Source organism: Coloeus monedula, assembly GCF_965178545.1.
Source record: "Coloeus monedula genome assembly, chromosome: 1".
Taxonomy (NCBI): Eukaryota; Metazoa; Chordata; class Aves; order Passeriformes; family Corvidae; genus Coloeus; species Coloeus monedula.
In genome coordinates, this window is record NC_138781.1 from 85,533,637 (window position 1) to 85,553,396 (window position 19,760).

Here is a 19,760-nt window from a genome sequence, read left to right on the forward strand (position 1 = left end):
TGCCACTCACCCTGTGCTCCTTCTGCTCTCCACAACAGGAAAAGTGCACTTTATCTACCAACACCTACGTATATTGAAGTCAGTTTACTTGAAAGCCATTATTTTTTCATTTGCTTTTCTCGTTTTCCTAAACATTGTAAGCTCTAAGGCTTTCATGATCAGTGCCAGTGATCACCTTCACATTCTCCAGTGTGTGAAACTCAACTGTAAAGCCCAGTTCTCTCTTCCATCAACTGTACTTTCCTCCTTTTAGGCTTTCCATGAGTATAGGTGATGAGGGATTCAGTTTTAATAAAAATAGCTCAAAGTAGCAGTTTTGCTTTAATGGCAGCTGTTCACACATACGGATACTTAAAGACAGAGAAATTATATGAGTTACCTTTAAGTGTTATGCATTTTTGGGATATGTTTTCTAAGGGAAAAAAAAGGCTTTCTTTTCCTCCCTTTTCCATTAGAATAATTTAATTGGTTTGTTTATTTTCAAGAGAAAAGGGGAGAAACCATTTTATTAGGGTTTTTCCACACAGCTCTAAGTTAAGTCAGTGTTTGTTTTCAATGGAAATAAAGTGACCATTTTGAGGAAAAAACAGAAGTGCCCATACCAGAAAGTTCTGACAAGCTAAAGAAACTGAAAAGCAAAGGGAAAAAAAAATATTGTTGTACTTTTTTTTTAATAGTGATAATCTTACATGTTGGGTGTAAGTAAAAGAAAATTAAATATTCAGAAATAAAATTATGCTTGCAGTTGATTGTCCCGTAAATACATTTGCCTTGCCCTTGAAATAGCAGCATCTTTTCTTTTCCTCCATAATGTGGTAGTATTTCTTCAATCAGCTTCATGTTAGAAAACTGTCAGATATAAACTTTACTGAAATGCTTACCCAAGAGTTAGACCTTATATTCAGTCATATATGATTTAAAAAAAAAAAAAAAAAAAATTTTTGTTATCTAGCAAGTGCCCCAGCCTCACCTCGGGAAATGATCAGCCTAAAAGAAAGAAAAACAGACTATGAATCAACTGGAACTAATGCCACTTACCATGGAAATAAAGGAGAACACACTTCTAGGAAAGACACCATGACAGGTGAGATTTTGCTTGCATGGCATATGTAAAAACCAGCTGTGGTAGAACACAGGTTTTAGAGGATTGGCTGGGCTTTGCACTGTGTAAAAGAGTCAACCTGCTTTGGTTAATTCCCAGGTTTTAGCCACCTTGAGAAATACAACTGAAGATATATTTGAATGAATACAATGCTGTGTGAAAATTTGTGAACACCGTGGTTCTTTACAGAAGAAAGGCTCTGAATCCAATTCTGCATGTCTTTTGCAATTTTACATTTGTTTTCATTTCAGAAGGAAGCTGGTTGATCACTTTGAATTAACTGGTATATTTGAGCATGTGCAGTGATCCCTAACACCTGTGTTTTGCAGGGAATGCTCTCCAGGATCAGTTAACTTATTTTGTATGTCAGTATTCATAGGAAATTTGTGGCTGTTTCTTAAGTCTACCCATGTTACTTTCTCAGCTGGGCTGATTTAATTGCAGTAATTTTCTCTGTGTATTGTGGCATCTGTTGCAGGTTTCTTTGAAGGCCTCTCTTCCCCAGTGAGCTCATTGATCTCTTAGCATTTCAGTAATTAGGAAATTTTGAGTGCTTTTCCCAGCGCTGTATCTCTTCATGAATTCTCTAGCAAAATACATGTTGGTCTCCATCACCATTGTACAGGCTTATATAACCATTATTGAACTTTTTGTCACGTTTATATAGTGCCAAGCATCACGCTCTCCTCTTCTCCAAATGCTGCCTCTGGGCCGGCAAAAAATTGCAGTGAGAAGTCACTCTGCACTTTCTCAGTGCCTGTTACCTTCTCCCATGCCCTCTGCAGAGGTCTTGCTCAGAGGCAGAATGAGTTGCTCTCCAGGAACGTGGTGGCTCAGCATCAATCCATCCATAAGATCCATCTTTCAGGACTGTATTCAGGGTATGAAGATGCTCACACTGTATCTACTATGTTATATGTGATTATGTACTCAAAACATAAAGACCAGCCTTGGAACTCGTGTGAAAATGCAATACAGAACATTAATTAGCCTGAAGGTGAAAGTCTGAAGAGAAGAATGTCGCTCAAGAGCATTTGGAAACCACAGAAATTAGGAGTGTCCTGACGACTTCTGTGGGGTACTATGGGAGAGTGCAGAAGATTCAGTCAAGGTACTGCATTTTATGTATCTGTAATGTTTTGAGTGTTTCGTAGTCCCTGCACGAGGTGATTCTCTAAAACACTTCAGTGGTCTTTAGTTGGCTGATTGTGAAGGTCAGGACTGAAGTTTTTTCAGCCATTTGTCAAGGAGCCATAATGGGTGAATCTCAGGATTAAGAGCATCAGGCTGAAAAGGAAAAGGCAGAAACAGTAGTATTTTATTCTAACTGTATCTGTAAATTCAGACTAGCAAATTATTTCAGAAAGTTGACCAAAATACAGTGTATCCATGCTGAAAATTCGTGTTTCCTCACAGAAAGTCTTGTCTCTCTCTGCACATTAAAAAAATGGGCTTTTCTTTTTCCACACCCCTTTTCATTGTCTTTTTTACTGTGGTGGTTTTCTTCTCCCATTCCTACTTCCCTTATTTCCCTTCTCTTTCAATATAATTTTCAGATTGTGAGGTTTGTACTGCCTCAGCAAGCTTTGCTCCCCTTTGATTTTTGCATTGTATTTTCCTCTAATATTGTCTTGTACTTTGTCTACTTCTACTGATTATTTTCATAAGGAAACTTGAAACTCTCGGCATCATGCTCAGCTATCAACTGTCTTTCCAGCTCCTGAGCTCAGTGAGGAAAAAAAATCAAACTAATTCAAATCAAAAAGTGTAATAATATTTCGCAATCTTACATGACCAATGTACAAATAAATAAGGAATTAACAAGTAACTTTCTCTTTTTCAGATCACCAAATCTCTGCACGTTTGGTCTAAGCTCAAATTAACCACCATTATAAGAGCAAAAGAAAATGACAGAAGGAGTTTTGTTCATCAACATTCAACATGGAATCTGTGTAATATAATTGTAGCTCATTAAATAATAAATATTTGCTTAAAAAAAAGATATAAATCAGTATTTGTGACTTTGTGAGACATTTTGACTTCACTTTAATACAAGTTCATGTAGCAAGTTTCTTGCAATGCCTGTGTTTCATTTTGTGCATCAGGCAGTGCAGTGCAGCTGGTACATCCACTTGGATGGGGCTTTAGATTAATGTTTTCTCAGGTTCCACCTGGCATACACATATTTTGATCTGCTCTTCTACTTTTGTGCCAAGCTGATGTATTACCCAAAGCTTTCTTTGACTTACGGATTTTACACAGCGTGTAAAACTATGTGACAGCTGTAGTCCCAATTTATCCACGACTGTCTCCACGCTCTTCTCCAAAGCTCTTCTCAGTTTATAGTTCAAAAATTTTACGACCTTTGGGTTGGGACTCAAAGGAGGGTTTTTTGATGGATTTTCGAAGTAGGAATGTTGGCTTCCTGCCATCCTGAGGATTTGTCAGGAAAGCTCTGGGGAAAATGGAGAATCTATGAAGTAAACAGTTTGGCTGAAGATGATAACCTACATTGATTTCACAAGGATAGCTAAAAAAATAGAGGCACAATATCAAAGTTCTCATTGCCCTCTTCACAGGTTTATGATGCCTTTTATATTTACTGTCCATTTTCTTCTCTCTGTAGAAAGTAATAACCAATAATAAAAGTTTTTCACCTGAAGTATATTTTTAAGACAAAAACTATTATATTCAGTTTAAGTAAATGGGAACTGTAAGTGCATATGATAATGTTATTTATGTGCCATGGTGTTTCCTTCAGAACAGAGAAGATAGGGTTCCTGTGTACTATCATGGGACTCCTTCTTTGAGGTTTCTTTTACTTTCTTAGTTACCTTACTGAACTAATATGTGCATCATAGTCTACACGCTGTATCTTCTCTTCCAGCAGCGGAAAAAACTTCTAATTAATTTATTTTTCCTTTGGTTGTAAAGAATCAATCATCAGTACTTTTGTTATTAAAATTTACTGGCAAGTCCATGCACATTCAGAACACACACAAAAAAAAAATCATTAGGTGTTACAGATGCTCAGGCTTATTGTTTTTACTTTCAGAAACCAAAATGCACTGTAATCTTTTCTCATGCCCTTACCTCATTTTTCACCATGCAGGAAGGTGGAAGTGGTAGTGACAGGTATAGAAGCATTTTCCTTTACTGTCTTGAGCTAAATTTTTTTAAATGGAGACCTGCTGCTTATAGCAGAAAAGCAGGTTGCGTGATACCAGCTGAGGATGACTACCTGTCCAGCTGACCTGTCCTTTCTTCTTATCGGTGTTCCTGAGGGCAGAAGGCTAGCATCTTGTTATTCCAAAATGTCTGTAAATGCATTCAGAATAAGTACTTCCAAGATCTGAAAGCTGAATGTTAAACCATGAATCAAGTGACTGGGATATATGGGGATGAATTTGGTCAATGACATCTTTGTCACATAAATCACTGAGTAACATAATTTTCAAAGCTGTTGTCAGCTTTAAGGAAAACTGCTATGGGGAACTATGTGACTTTTTTTTAACCAGTATCACCTAGAAGACTGAACAGAAGGGAGAAAGAAAGGTATTTTTCTATAATGTTCTTTATGCAATTCAACCACAAAATACTGCAGATTGATCATAGTACTCATTTTAGAATGCTCACAATTTTGCCTACCAGAAAGTGCCTCTTCAGTGTTATCATGTACTGACTTTTAGAGACTGCATAAAATATGCACAAAAACACACACATGGATCACTCCTCAATTAATTTAATCTTCAGCTAGTTCTCACGTCTGTGTGAGGAAATGTGGCTGCAAGAATATCTCTGTCTTTTACTCCTTTTACTCTTTTCCCTTCTCATGCCATGTTTTGAAAAGAAAAAAAAATCACTGCCTTCTCTTTCTGTTTTACAATTTTATTTTGATGGTACATATACAATATTATCAGGAAAAAGCAGATACTGACCACACAATATCCATTGTCCATTCATCTAGCTCATTCTCTGCTTTCTTTTATATTTGTCCTCTGCTTTTGGACAGCAAGAGTCAGCTGCTCACTGAAGCATAGCAGAGTGGGAATGGAGTTCCCAAGGTGTTCCCCTGCATGTTCAGAAGCAGGTAGTGGAGCAGGGCTGCATTCATTACTAACAGCTACATTGCTTGACTTACATTTCCTCCAGAATCACCATTACCTCAACCTCCAAGCTAGCCTATGCCAAGACTTCTTATTCTTGGACTCTTGACATTTATTTTCAGCATTTTATGTCTCATTGTTTTATTGAATTAAGAAAATATTTACTAGGGATTTGAGGGGGTTTTTCTTGTTTAAAACTTGTGAATTTGTATCCCCATCACTGCAGTGAAATCAACAACACAGAGCTTGCAGCTGTTTTCATAAGCTGAAACTATCCATTTTCCATTGCGGAATATGTGATTCAGGAGACCGTAAAACTTCAATCTGGTATGTGACATTTGTGAGCACATCAGTGCAAATGTCACAGTAGTGCACTGGACAGCTACACACCAACTCTGAACTATTTCTAGGCTTATAATAGTCATGGCTGTTAGCAGCACGTATGTACCACATGCCTTTTTATATATCTGTATGGAAAGGTCATACCTCCCTCTTAATGTCTCTCTGACTGCCTAAAGTAACAACATACAAATTAGCATGTGTCCAGTTTGCTATTTTTCATCAGATTCTTCATAATACCCTCAGATGTTGCACCTTATACTAGTCTGTCACTCTTGACATCGAACAACCATGAACAGTATTGACCTGTCTGAACTCAATATGTTCAGTCATGTATGACTTGAAACTTGCGTGCACGAAACTTCAAACCCACTTATATTGGCACATATATTCATAAAAACTAAATGGTTACAAGAAGTTCTTCCTCCATCTTTGACAGTCCAATACATTGAATGTCGCTTTAATGTTTTTTCAAGAACTTGGACTTCACAAAATGGATATCTGAAATGCTGAGTATCTTTAGATCTTGACAAGAGGAATTGTATAACAAAACTTCTTCTGGCACTTTGTGGAGCAAGCAAGAAAATCAGAAAAACTGCATTAAAAAGGTGGTATCAAGGAAGGATCTGGCAGTTGTGCTACTGAGAGTCGTGTTGTCGTGAGATGCACCGTAAAGAGCAATGCTGATACAAACTCCTCTAATACTAAAGACTCATCAGGAGGGGTATTTTCAAACGCTACAGCAGAGGCTGCAGCTGGAATATAAAGAAACCCACTAAAACAAGTCAAGTATGAAAAATCCCTTGTGACAAATTGTAACCTGAACAGTGAGAACCTCTGCCGATCAGCTCTTTCGCACTAACGTTTATGACCAAAGGAAATTGCTCAAGCACTACTTTCCATCATTTCACCTGTTTCTATCTGTTACAGACTATTGGCATACAGGTGGAATTGAGAGTATCTGTCACTGGAGGAGCCCAACCAGCATTTGTCACTAGAGTTCATATTCTTCCCACCTTAAAAACAAGGGTCATGCTGCACTTGGAGACCTCCAGGGCTTTTCTCTGTTTCCCACACAGGACTCTGCACATTTTTAGTAATTGCATCCAGCTCTTCAAGGAGCAAGAGTGGTTTCACCCCTATCAGTTAATGGTTATGAGGTGAAAAGGTTTTTTTTTTTCCAGGTATTAGAGCTCATCAACCAATCCTATAAGCCCTGTCTTTATCCTGTTTTCACAAACATGCTGCAAATCTTTAAGAATAGCATCTGAGATCTGTGAAGCAGCAACATGGACCAGTGCATCACACTGACAAAAATTATACCCTCAGCATGGAACTCATGGCAGATGTGAAGATCAGAATTGGTGTATTCCAGTCAGCTTTGGCTGAAGGCCATGCCTTTCCTTTCCTTTTTCCAGAAAGGGTGCAGTGGTGGGGGGAAAGGTAGAGGAAGTTTTACTTGCAGAGGTCCATGCTTGCACTTTGCCGAAGGAAGAAAGAGTGCTTACATCTTCAGTAACGTGGTTCTTCCTAGTGATGTGACTGGCATGGATCCCATATCCAGCTTTCAGCTCTGATGCTCAGGCTTGCCCTCACAAGTTTTGAGTTGTGAAGGTATTAAAAGCCACTCTTGGTGCCTCCAGGTTTTATACCATTGCACAGAGACCTGAGAGAAGTCGTGACCTACATGTTTCTGTTCCACTGATGACTCTGATTCACGACTACTCAATTTTTACTTTCAGGCCTGTTCTTTTATAGTAAAAGCCCTCATAACAGCATCCGATCATTGTTTAGAATGTCTGGAAAGTTAATAATGCATGAAAAGTATGCAGCAGCCACACAAAATGCTACCTTCACAGTCTTTCAAGTATGAGAAGTGACTACAGTCTTTCAAGTTCTACTGGCAAACTAAGCTTCAGCTACATTGCCAAATCAGAGGGATCGGTGGAGTCAGCTCTGCAAGGAAAATCCTTTGCTTTCCATGTGGGGTTTTTTGGGACGGGGTCAGAAATAAAGTTTTGCAAGACTATATATTATCCTCCTTGTATTTAGAATTACTTCCAGTTTCAAACTGATAGCTGAGTTTTGTCTGTGCATTTGAGTAGTAGGACATCTGAGAAGAAAGTGACAGCAATGATGGCAGTCATGGATTTGAAACTGTCTTGGCCTGACCTCTTCAGTATAACTATATATTACTTTTTGCATAACTTGTTTTTCACTTACATTTAATCACTTTTTACTTGAATAATTTCATGATAAAGCAAAATGACTGTAGGATTAATAATTCACATCATCCAACTGAAGTGAAAGAACTGAAATGTTTCTTAATCTCAATATTTACAACTGCTGTTTGTTGCATGTGTTACATAATCCCATCTATAACCAGAAATTAAGTATTGAATGCTAGCTGTATATGAAATTATTTTGTTGATTCATGTGTGAAGTACACAAGATTGTTATGAACATGGTATAGAGCCTGCTACCTTTAATAAATGTATACCAAGAACATGTATGTACACCAAAGCAAAGAAGATGACCATTTAGTGGGAGGAAAAGTCTGCAGATGTTTTGAAAAACTTTGGTGTGGGGGAGACAGGCATTGTATGATGTATTTAATGAAGCCTTTAGAATTCACTTTGAGGCCAAAGAGGTATGTTGGGTAAACCTGCTTTTTCCTTCCTTTTCTCTCTCTGCAGCTCAAAACACCGGAATCTCAACTTTGTACAGGAATTCGTATGGTGCGCCTGCTGAAGATATCAAACATAACCAGGTCAGTACAGAAACTAAAATGTTACTGTTCCAGATGGCAAAAACTGGTGCAATATCGTATATGGAAATGGAAGAAAAATATCACAAATTAAACAATGTCACAAATAAACAGATTGCTTCATGTAGAATTCTACTCCTATGCTCAAATTAAACATCTGTGTTTGAATATGTGATGTGAAATGAGGTCCTGAAGGTACTTTACACCTTGGTAGCAGTTCTAGAATTAGAAACTAGAGTAGTTACACTCCTTTGTGCAGTTGTAATATTGAGCCCAAACTTGGAAGATCACTTGGGAGATTTGTTCCTTCTTCCATCCTGTTGCCCACAATAAGTTGTATCTAACAAGCTGTGGGCATTACTATCTTCCAGGTTTCAACACAGCCAGTTCCACAGGAGCCCAGCAGAAAAGATTATGAACCATATCAGCCATTTCAGAATTCAACAAGAAACTATGACGAGTCCTTCTTTGAGGACCAAGTGCATCATCGTCCACCTGCAAGTGAATACAACATGCACCTGGGACTAAAGTCAACTGGCAACTACGTCGACTTCTACTCAGCTGCTCGTCCCTATAGTGAACTTAACTATGAAACAAGCCACTATCCAGCCTCTCCCGACTCCTGGGTTTGAGACTTGGGCAGATACAAAAGCTCCAGGAACTGTGCATGTGCATGCATACCACGAGACATTTTTTTTCCTGCAAATTTAGTTTGTTAAAGCCTGTTCCATAGGAAGGCAAAGATAACCAGTATGGAAAAAAATAATGAGATTTTTTTAGAAGGCTAAAAGATACGAAAGCTAAACCTGGGAGTAATTAGAAAGAAATATATATATACATATATATATTTTACAGTGTGGGGCAACTTTACTGTTGGCCTGTAGAGTCTAAAGTTTGGTGCTGTATATTGAACGTGGCTGAAGGACAGAGGAAGAACATGACAGTGGATCTGGGTCAAGAGTTAAGCACAAGTTACTGAGCAGCGTACATACTTTATGGGGAACAGCTTCTCACACTTTGTTTAATATCCTCATTCATTGTGAATCTAGGCTTCAAGTTGCATTTGGGGTTTCCTCTGTACAGCAAGATGTTTCTTGCCTTTTGTTAATGCATTGTTGTAAAGTATTTGATGTACATTACAGATAAAAAAAAAAAGGTGCATTGTGTATATTACACCAATGCCACAGTGTTTCTTCATCTATGGTTCTAAATATTGCTTCAATTTCAAATTTTGAAAGATGTATGAATTTCCAGTTTTTTGTTTTCTTTTCCCCGGTGCGTTTTAACAAAAAAAAAATCAAAAAAAAAAAATCAAAAAAACAAAAAGGAATATTTAGCAGTATTGTTTGTTCTGATATGTGAATTTGTTTGTGGCAATTAAAAAAAAAGGCATTCAGCAGTTTCTGACAATTAACATTCATCATTCCACACTCCTTGTCAACGAAGTGCTTTTTCACTGCCTAAAATTTTAGATGTAGATATTTGAAATAGATTTTTTTCATTTATACCAGTTTTCTTTATGATGATACAGTGTTAAAAGAAAATAAATTACAATTGATCTGTCATCCATATTTGCTAAGAATGTCTATTTCCAAGAACCTACCATACAAATACACATTCTTACTCGTGTGTGTCCACGTATGCATAGTATTCTGTGTGCGTGTGTTTGAGTGTGTGTGTTTGTGTGGTGTAAGACTTCTTTTCATCCAATGTTCTCCTTGTTAAGCTTCAATTTTTGTTTGATTTTCAGTTCTTTTTAACAGTGGAAACTCCAGTATGTGCTTTCTCTTACTCACTTCCGTAACCATCGATAGCAATTCAACATTGCTAGGCCACATGCTCACAAAAGAAGGGGTAGCTGATTTTGTATCACCAACTCCATCACCCTTAGGTGCCATTTCCTTTAAATAGCATCTTTTGATCTTCTCTTGAGGAAATTTCATTACTCTCCAGCCACCAACCAGTAAGTGCTCAAGGAAGGCAGAGTTTGATCTTGCCGTCTCCCTGAAGGAATGGAAAACTAAGACCTATGAGACTTTAATCTGGACTCTGCAAACTCTTTAGACTACAGAAGGGTCCAGTTCTTGAACCATTAGGACAATCATTTATTTTAACCCATACCAAAAATAAAACCCAACACCCAGAACACATTCCTCAGATATGAAAATAAAGACCATTTCTGTGCATTTAAAGTGAAATTCTAGAAAATGTAAGGGACAGAGATTTTTTTTTTTTAATTTAAAAAGGGAAGAACAGCTACATAGGCTAGGAGGCCAAAAGAACTGGCATATTCGTCTTAGCTCTTTTAACGCTGGAAGGAAAAAAAAAGAAGCATTTCTTCATTTCTGTTATTCAGGCAACAAACAGTTTAGCATACAGTTTTCAGAGCATAAGACCCACCTCAAATGGAGTAGTTGTAAATTGCTTAAATTGCCAATAAGGAATTTGTTTTTGGTTGCAAACATTTCTGTGGTTAGTCACTGTAATAGTTTTAACATCACCTGGCACACTTCAGGCTGTGCACAGGGGGAGAAGTCTCTCACAAGTCATCACCTGCTCTATAGGACGCAGCCCAAGTAGTTCATGCAGGCAGGTATTGTGACGTAGAGTTGGTTTATTGGTAATCTAGGACTATAGTTTAATCTTTTTGGCAGCTTTTCCCAGTGTACGATATGTAACCTTTGCTCTTTGTAGTAAACAGGGGGAAAAAAATAGCATGCAAAAAAATTTTTAAAAAATTTCAGAAAGGGTGGGTGGGAGGGGCACAGTGGGCCAGATGTATAGTGAGGTAGATAAAAATACTATTCATAGTTTTGGACACAGGCTGTTTATATTTTATTTATTACATTGATTTTAATAAGTGACATTTACAGTGCTCTTTTGAACAAAGCACATTTTCAGTATAAAAGCTTTTTTTTAATGAAGAATGTCACTCGCAACTGGAAGTTCTTCTTGACTGCCTGACAAACACCAGGCTGGTGCAGCTCTGCAGGCACAGGTTTGCCAACAGGCCGAGGAGATGCATCGTTCTGTTCGAAGTTCTTAGGACAGGAGATTATTGTAAGTTGGATGTATTTCCATTCTTCAAACTACTGAAATGCCCACATTGCCCTCTTTCAGCTCCTCTTAGGAATTACTTGGAGTCAAATGTTGACCATTGCTCAAGTGAGAGATTCTGGATTGATGACGTGGCATAAAATACCTTTTGTCTATACTTTGTGTTGGTTTGTTTCCATTCTTCTGTAGTGGCAAGTGCTCCAACTGATGACGTTCACTCTTGCTGTACTGGGTTTTGAGAAGGTGTTGAATTACCTGGCTTCTTTTCCAGGTTTGGAAATACAACACTGCCGCCATACTAAGCAAGATATATATGATGCATTCTTTTTAATATTGAGGAAAGTATTATTACCTATTGCTGTTCCCTTCATTCTTGTACTAGATTACACACAGAAATAGAGAAGAAACAAAACTGTTCCAAAAAAAAATGTATAAAATGCAATTGATGTACTGTAAAATGTCGGATTTTTTTTTTTTTTTTTTTTAACAAGCTTCGTATTAGAATCTTGTTCAGCTGTGTAGAGCTATATAAATCTCACTGTTTTATTAAATGCTGTTTATGGTCTGGAAGGAATGGTTAACCTATCTCAAGATCTAACAAATTTGCACTAACATGAGCAATATTGATTTGAGAAAAAGTAATATGAATTCAATATTTAAAAGATAAACTATGATTTTAAAGGTATATTAACACTGAAAGTACATTTTGACAAATAACATATTTAAGCCCAAAATATAAATGGTTGTGTCAGATAACACAAAAGAACTATAACAATATAGATTGAGAAAAAAAATGTGTTTCACTGTACATGTTGCTAACATGTACAAAGACAAACTCATATTGACGTATTTTCTATTAATAAATCCTACTGTATTGTGGAGAATCACTGGTCATAGTGCAGTATGTTTAAACTCAGAAGTTGACTCCGTAGAAGCTGCCCAGCTTCACACAGAAAACAGATCCTTGCCATTTAGGTATTTTAAAGATTAATCAGGTACCTAACTTTCAGCTCTCAAGTTGGTCACTGCCCCCTCCCTCTCCACGAGTTTGATGAGCATGACCTGCTCTACATCAACCAGCCAAGGGGAAAGATATTTTTGCGAACACCCAGTTCACCCCTAATTATGGCTGCCAAGGGCTCAGCTGCCACCACTAGTAGAGAGAGTTTATCTACATCCCTAGAAAAAACCTGAAAACCTCAAGGCTGGTGCCACTGGATAGGAACGTGCTGTAAAAAATACGATCTTGGCCACAGGTTACATAGACCACAGCCAAGAAACAAAGAGCAAAACATTAATTTACTTGTGCATTGCTGGAAGATCCAGCACACAGTGCATGTAAAGGCTCGGGAATAATTGTTTCCTGGGTTGCATGAGCTTGCAGAAGCATCTCGCCAAGAGACTTGCAACTCAAATCAGAAATGCTGACTTATTTTTTTATATCTTGGCACAGCACAGGCTGTGCGAGCCAGTGCATGGCATGTGAGGCTTTCTCATCCCCTCTGTCGCTGTTACTCATCCTCTCCTGCCAGCAGGCAGAAAGAGCTCTGAGTTTAGAGTTATTGCTTGCATTATGGGGACGAGTGAGAGATGGAGATGGCAATCCAAAGCAGGGGGAGGAAAACAAAAGGGCCTAAAAATGCAGACACTCAGAGTTTGTGCATGGAGACAGATCCACAACCCGTAATTACTGACAGTGGGATGGACCCACCAAGAGATTTAATGCACCAAGATCTTCAAATATTACCATCAAATTAATGTAATGAACATTTAATAGTGGCAGTATGATGCACGCAAAGCTTTATGCTAGAAAAGTGGGAGGGAGCAGCAGAGAGAAGTCACAGGTCACTACTGGGCACTTCCAGCTTCAGCCAGCAGATGTTGGGCATGTGGGCAGAGGCTGCTTACTGCTGTGAAGCAGAGGGGAGAGGGATGACTCTTGATAAAAAACTATAGGTCCAAGCCTTTCAGACTAGGTCAAAACAACATCAGGCAGCTAAAACAGAGGCCACTTTTTGCAAACCTGCCCCTTGCCCCACCGTCCTCAACGGCAGAGTGAGGTCCCCCTAGCAGACACATGGACATGGTGCACAAGGGGGGCAATCCCATCAAGGGCCCAGCTTGCAAAGGCCCTTTACTCTCAGCTGGACAATACGTGCTACAGGTGTGTGTCTGACAGCTGCCAGGGCCAGGGCTGAGCTTGTCAAGCAGCTGCAGCCGCTTTCAGTTTGAAGTCCAGTGTTTTCCCTGGAGGACAGCTGAGCACCGACATTGCCGAAGAACTGTGCAGTCCTGGCTCTTTCCCAGGCACTAGGCAGTTTCTAAATAATGGCCTAAAGCCAGTTTCAGACATTTAGGCTGAAAGGGAGAGATTTGAGTTTCATTCCCAGGCAAGCAGGTTGAAGTCTGCAGTTGATACCTGTAAGGAGAGGGGCATCCCCACCTTCCAGGCTGTTCTAAAAAACAAGTGAGAAGAGCTGTACTGGCTATCACACATCTTTTGACAGCCTGGGTTAGGAGCACTTGGTTCTAACTCATGGTCAGCTCTTCCGAGGGCCAAACCAAACAGCTCCATATAACACAAACATTTCTACTTCTTCCTCCCCAGTGCTCCCCCTGGGTTTTGCACCATCTCAATTGGGACATGTCAGTCAAAAGAACAGCACACCACAGTTCTCTGCAAGTCCAGCAAGGCACATGCATGGGTACTGATGCTAGTCAGGTGCAGAACTCTAGCAGGACCCATGCTAATGCATTATTCTTAAATCTAATTCTTGATCAAACCTGCTTTAGTATTTTTAATGCAATTTAAAAAGCCGTTTCCTTCCTCTGTGAGCATTGGTATCGCTTTGCCAGAAGAAAGTGCATGCTAAACTCTTGCAACCTGTAAACATTTAGCTTATACCTAATTTCAAAGCCGACAGAAGTCCCTGGAAAGTTTTCCATCAGCTTCACCAGGCCCAAAGTGACAACAGGTGAAGAATTGGTACAACCTTCTCAAAGGATGTGCACATCGAGGTCACTCTTGCCAGCACATCAAAGACTGCAACCTTCTAACAGCTAACAGGAGAAAAAAGGTATTTGCTAGTACCTGTCTGTCAGAATTTACTCTAGAGCCTTTGCCTCTCTGCACTTTTATTTTCACTGCTTTCAGAGTGCAACATGGATAAAAAGTACTCACAGTGACTGATTCAGTTAATTTCAGTAGTTGGATGAGTAGTTTCAGATGCTGAAATACCTTTCTTTTCCAAGCAGGTAAAATCTGAAACTTGCTACTAAATGTAGGAAAGCAAAATAGCAGTGGTTTGCTGATTCCTTATTTTTCACAAATTCTATTAAAATAGTAACTTACATAAGTCTTTTCATTTATGCACAGCCTATTGGCTATGGGGGCTGATTTTTACATTATTTATTTATTTTACATTAATGTTACATAGGCAGAAATTAACTAAACATCAGGACAGTAACTTGTTTAATAACATCAAGTCTGAAGAGAAAGTTTGTGGCATAGAATTCAGGCTTCTGTGTGCAGACACAATCAATTATTACCTCTGTCATCAATGGAAAGAGAGAGAAAAAAAGCCTCTACCACTTGAATCCTAACATCTTCTATAGCAAATATAAGTTCATTTTGAAGAAGACTTCTACTCTTTTCCCTCAGAAAAACAACACCGAAACCAACCAAACAAAAAAAACACCACCCCAAAACCTCACGACCTTTTCCTTAAGCTGCTCTGGGTTTGACTTTTTTATTAGGGTGGTAGGAGGAGAATTTCCAGACTTTTTTATTAGGGTGGTAGGAGAAGAGGAGAATTTGCACTATATGCAATATTTGAACAATATGTTGTGTTGCTTTTGTTTCAGCCTAAGGTCTGTGGATGTGGGCAAGAGCACCACCCACTGTAGTGCTGTAGCAGCATTAAGGAAATCAAAATATGCCAGATAGCAGCTGTATTGCCAAATGTGACAGCCACCACTTCCAATACCCTGGCTACTACTGCAGGCTTGTCATCATGGGAAAGAAAAAAGAGAGTGTCAGCCTCCTGTTACGCAGACACAACAGCACTCAGTCAAGAGTGAAAAGAGTGAGCTGTATGAAAGCTGCTGGGAAAAGACAGGCTGCCTGTGGGGTGCCCTCCACTGCAGCGCTGAATGGGACAAGCTGTGGTAGGGTGTGGGGCAGCCCTCAGCCTGTGGGAGCACCACGGGCAGGAGGAGGTCAGAGTCAAGGGTGGTTAACAGTGGGCAAAATTGGGCAGCAGCATCTTAGACCTTGGCAGGGCACAGGTGCTGGGGCCAAGGACCCAGTGCTGACCAGAGAGTGCTGGGGGTGCTGCAGCTTCAAGGGACTCAGAGCTGACCAGGCACCACTGCCTTACACTGCTCCTGCAGCTCAGCCAGGGGCCTTTCTGTCCAGATTTTTGCTTTACTTTTAGTTAGAATGGTGTAAGAGGTGACCTGTTCAGGGTTTTTTTTATTTCTGGTCCTTTTTGTAGCAATGTAATACTTCACAGAATCATAGAACGGTTGAAGGGACCTTAAAGATCATTTCGTCCAAATTCCCTCTCATGGGCAGGGACACCTTCCACTAGACCAGGTTTCTCAGAGCCCCATCCAGCCTGGCCTTAAACACTTTCAGTAACGGGACATCCACAGCTTCTCTGGGCAACCCGTTCCAGTGCCTCACCACCCTCAGTGAAGAATTTCTTCCTAACATCTAATTTAAATCTCCTCTCTTTTAGTTTAATACCACTCCACTTGCCCCATCACTATCTGCCTTTAGTTAGAATGGTTTAAGAGGTTGCCTTTTGTGTTTGTTTTGTTCTCTTCTGGTTCCTCTGTAATAATGCAGCCATTGTTATAGTCTGTTCCTGTTACCAAAACCCAGGTGCAGAGCCAATGCTTGCATGTCAGTGACTCAACCTGCTCTTGCAGTCACAGCTTACCTGTAACATGGAGAAAAATCCATCTCAGTTACTAGATTACATGTTCTGAACAAAATAAAGGGATCTTTAAATATGCATGGTTTGCTGGTGCATTAAAGCACAGGCACAGCTCCCAGCCCTGAGCCCTGGCCGGGCACACAGCAGGAGGATGTTTGGGCAGGCAGCTGCAGACTGCCCCAGTGGGGAGGCACTGACCACGGGTTACTCCACAATCCCCACCGAGGAGAAAGGCTCTCTGCCAGCATATGGACATCTGTAGTGGCTTTTAAGTTATCAGGAGGGGAATGTAAAGTTGGAAAGCAGTGAGCAGGAGATTGAACACTGCAGTTGTTTATACAGAATAGTGGAGCTATCCTCCCCACAGCTAAGGTCTGTAGTCTGGGGGGGTTTGGCTTTTTTTTTTTTGCTTCCATTAATAGGGCTTAGAGCAGTAATATTTTTGATGCAACCATCTGTGAAATATGTTTTCAATAAACAAAAAGAAAAATGGTGTTAATAAATATAATTGAAAAATATACAGTTGGAGACAAATTGGTTTGACTTCCTAAAATTTGATGTGTATGTGTAGTTTAAGATAATGATTTGGTTTAACAACACTGTGATGTAAATGCAAATTATGTACTCTAATAGACTGTGAAATTCCAGGTCTATCAGCTGTGTATACCATACATAGTTAATTAATGACTGTTCAAATCAGCAAAATTAAGGTTAAAGAGATGTTAAAAGACAGGAAGATTGTGGAGCTGCTTCATAAAGTGACAAATGATGGCTGTCATTCATCTCATCTCTGACATGCCACAGTTTAAGTATGATGTTTGTCTGCTGTATTAACTTTGATTTAAAAAAATAAAACTAGTTTTATAAACCAGAGCAACTTCAGTCACAACTAAGCCTGACTTGCTGGACCGAGGAATGTAAAAAGTGGGAAATGAACTATGTAGTCTTTTACTGTGTTTCCAATACCATGTCTAGAGATCATGAATTATCCCAGAAAAACTTGGACTTTTTACTTCCAGGGATTTACTCTGTGCCTTGCTGATGGCACTTACTGCCTCTCACAAGACCATCTGTCAAGGCACTGTTGGAACCCCACCGAAAGGCCAACAGTATTTTCCTGAAATCTCAGCAAAGCGGGAGGTGCTTGGGAAGCAAAACAGCAGTTTTGTGTCTTGTCACAACTGAACTCCTGATCCTTGCTCCAAGACCTTTGTCTACCCCATATAGGGCTAGAAGAGCAGAAAGGCGATGTGACTGCCCCAAGCTGCTATTTGAAATAAATCACCTGGGACTAGGAACATCTAAAACTGTTTAATGGCCCCATAGCTCAATTTTGTGTGTGTGTGTGGGGACTCCAATGGCAATGGGTGCACCATGGCAAAGGGAGGAATTCAGCTTATTGCATACAAGAAAGTTTTCAGCCTAATTTTATTCCCCTCAGCACCTCTAAGGGTGCTGAAGCCAGAGTTTTATTAGCGACCTCCTTAAATGTACGCACTGCTCCCCTTACTGCCACTCACATCCTTGCAGACTTGACTAGTTCCTGTACCTGGTTCAATAAGCAAGATATTAAATAGTGCCACCGGGACCTGAAGTTAACTGAGGCTTAACAAAGTCAAAGCATTTTGATGTAATGGAGGAGACTTGCAAGGCAAAGATCCTGGGATGGTTTAAAGTGCCCCCTGAAAAAAGACTTCCCCTTGTCACAGAAAGGGATGAAAGGCAACGTGCCTGCAGAAGAGGCAGAGGTGCACTGAGTCTGCCAGGTCCTTGCACAGCTGCCTGCCAAGCAGGACATGCAGTTTGCTGGACATGCAGTTTGCTGGACATGCAGTTTGCTGGACATGCATTTCAGTGCCTTTTCTCAGGATGGGAGGCACCAGCGGCTCTTCCTTCCCCAGAGGACGTGGGACTGCCAAGGGTTTTGCAGCAGCTTGTCCTCTGGCACAGTTGCAGTGATTGGCCACAGCAGGACACCAACAGAGCTTGTCCCATGCCTAGGTCACAGTGGAGAGGCACAAGAGCTAAGGAGAGCCATGGGGAAACTAAGACTTCACTGAGCTCAGATAATGGGACAGGCCAAGATCTGCAAGGGTGTCAAACAAAAATGATATTAATAGCAATCGTGCATTTGTACAGTAATAGTAAATTCTAATCTTTATAACAATAACAGAATGTTTTAAGCTGCAGACCTTATCTGGATTTCTCTGGGTTTTAACCCATTTTAGCAGTATATGGAAGAATTATCCTAGAAACTTTTGTAGCAGCAACTCTGCTATCCATCTTTCTTTGGCCGTCTCAGTATTTATATGTCTTAGCTGAGGTTTTGCTTAGCCTCGCACAATTGTGTGGTGTCAGCAGCCAGCATGAGCAAAAATACTCATCCAAATACCGGAGGGATAAAGTATTACCAATTAAACAGTTGCTGATTAAGGCATGAACAGCATGTGATGAGTGAAGAAAGGGGGACATGAGCTGCATCCAAGGCCAAACTGATACCAGTTACAGAGCATGGATGTGCCCACAAACCAAACAACCCGAGGGAAAGTAGCAGGGACTGGATGTTAACTGGTTAGCAGCAGATATGTAAAGGAGATGCTGCATTTTCCCCTCACTGGAGGGGTACCAAAAGAGGATGTTCTGGGCAGAAGGAGCTCTGGTCTGACATTTCTCGGGCCTGGAAAGCTTAGGCAAGGAAAATGAGCTTAGGTCTGAATGTGCCTGTTCTTCACACGTGTGAGATCTTGCTAAAGCTACATCAAAAATCAGGACATTGCCAAGTTGTTGGTGTGCAGCACCAAGTATCCAAGACTGTAAATCATTGTAGCATCCATGTCTGTCCCAGCATGAAAACCAGAAGGGGAGTTACTTTTTCCTAGCATGCTTATGACTGTGAGTTTATAGGTGAGGACCTCAAAAATTATTTTAATAAAGTACTGCTTCAGTCAGTTCTCAGCTGTCAAAGTCGCAGAGCTGCTCAATTCTGGTTTTGGTTCACTCTGCTGGAAAAGAAAAATTCCTTGGGCAAATCAAAAAATCATAAGCTTTCAGGAGAGGAAAATGCCACATGGCATTCCTTCTTGCTGGAATATGATGGGAAAGGACTCGGTAGCCTGTGGAGCAAAAGTCCCATTGAAGCCTGTTGAAGGCTAATTACAGCAGAGGGGATGTCCACAAGGCAAGGAAAATGTTGTACTTGATCGGGTGGAGATCTTGCTTTATCCAACCCTTCTTCTTGAGCTCAGTTTTCTAAAAGCAGAATGGAAGATCGTTTTCCTATGGCCTGATGAAGCTGACTCTGATTAGGACAGATGCTTTAAAATACAGACAGAATTCAATGTAGATAGAAGAGACCAAATACTGTTGTTCTCATCTGTGTTCTTTATGCTGTTATTATTGCCCCCTGAAAGGATGATGAATGTTCTTTTTATGTGCTTGATAATTGA

At 40.0% G+C, this 19,760-nt stretch overlaps 1 protein-coding gene across 2 annotated transcripts in view; it reads left to right on the plus strand.

Annotated features, from left to right (window-relative positions):
- The window catches only part of CTNND2 (catenin delta 2), a gene marked incomplete at both ends in the record, with an annotated part of 531,585 nt that extends 522,639 nt beyond the window's left edge, over nucleotides 1-8,946 (plus strand). For both annotated transcript variants that reach the window (XM_082277797.1, XM_082277798.1), the window contains 3 exons: nucleotides 953-1,084; nucleotides 8,244-8,317; nucleotides 8,686-8,946. In XM_082277797.1, the coding sequence (XP_082133923.1) occupies nucleotides 953-1,084; nucleotides 8,244-8,317; nucleotides 8,686-8,946 (467 nt within the window). The remainder of the gene's footprint in view (nucleotides 1-952; nucleotides 1,085-8,243; nucleotides 8,318-8,685) is intronic.
- Between the last annotated feature and the right edge of the window lie 10,814 nt (nucleotides 8,947-19,760).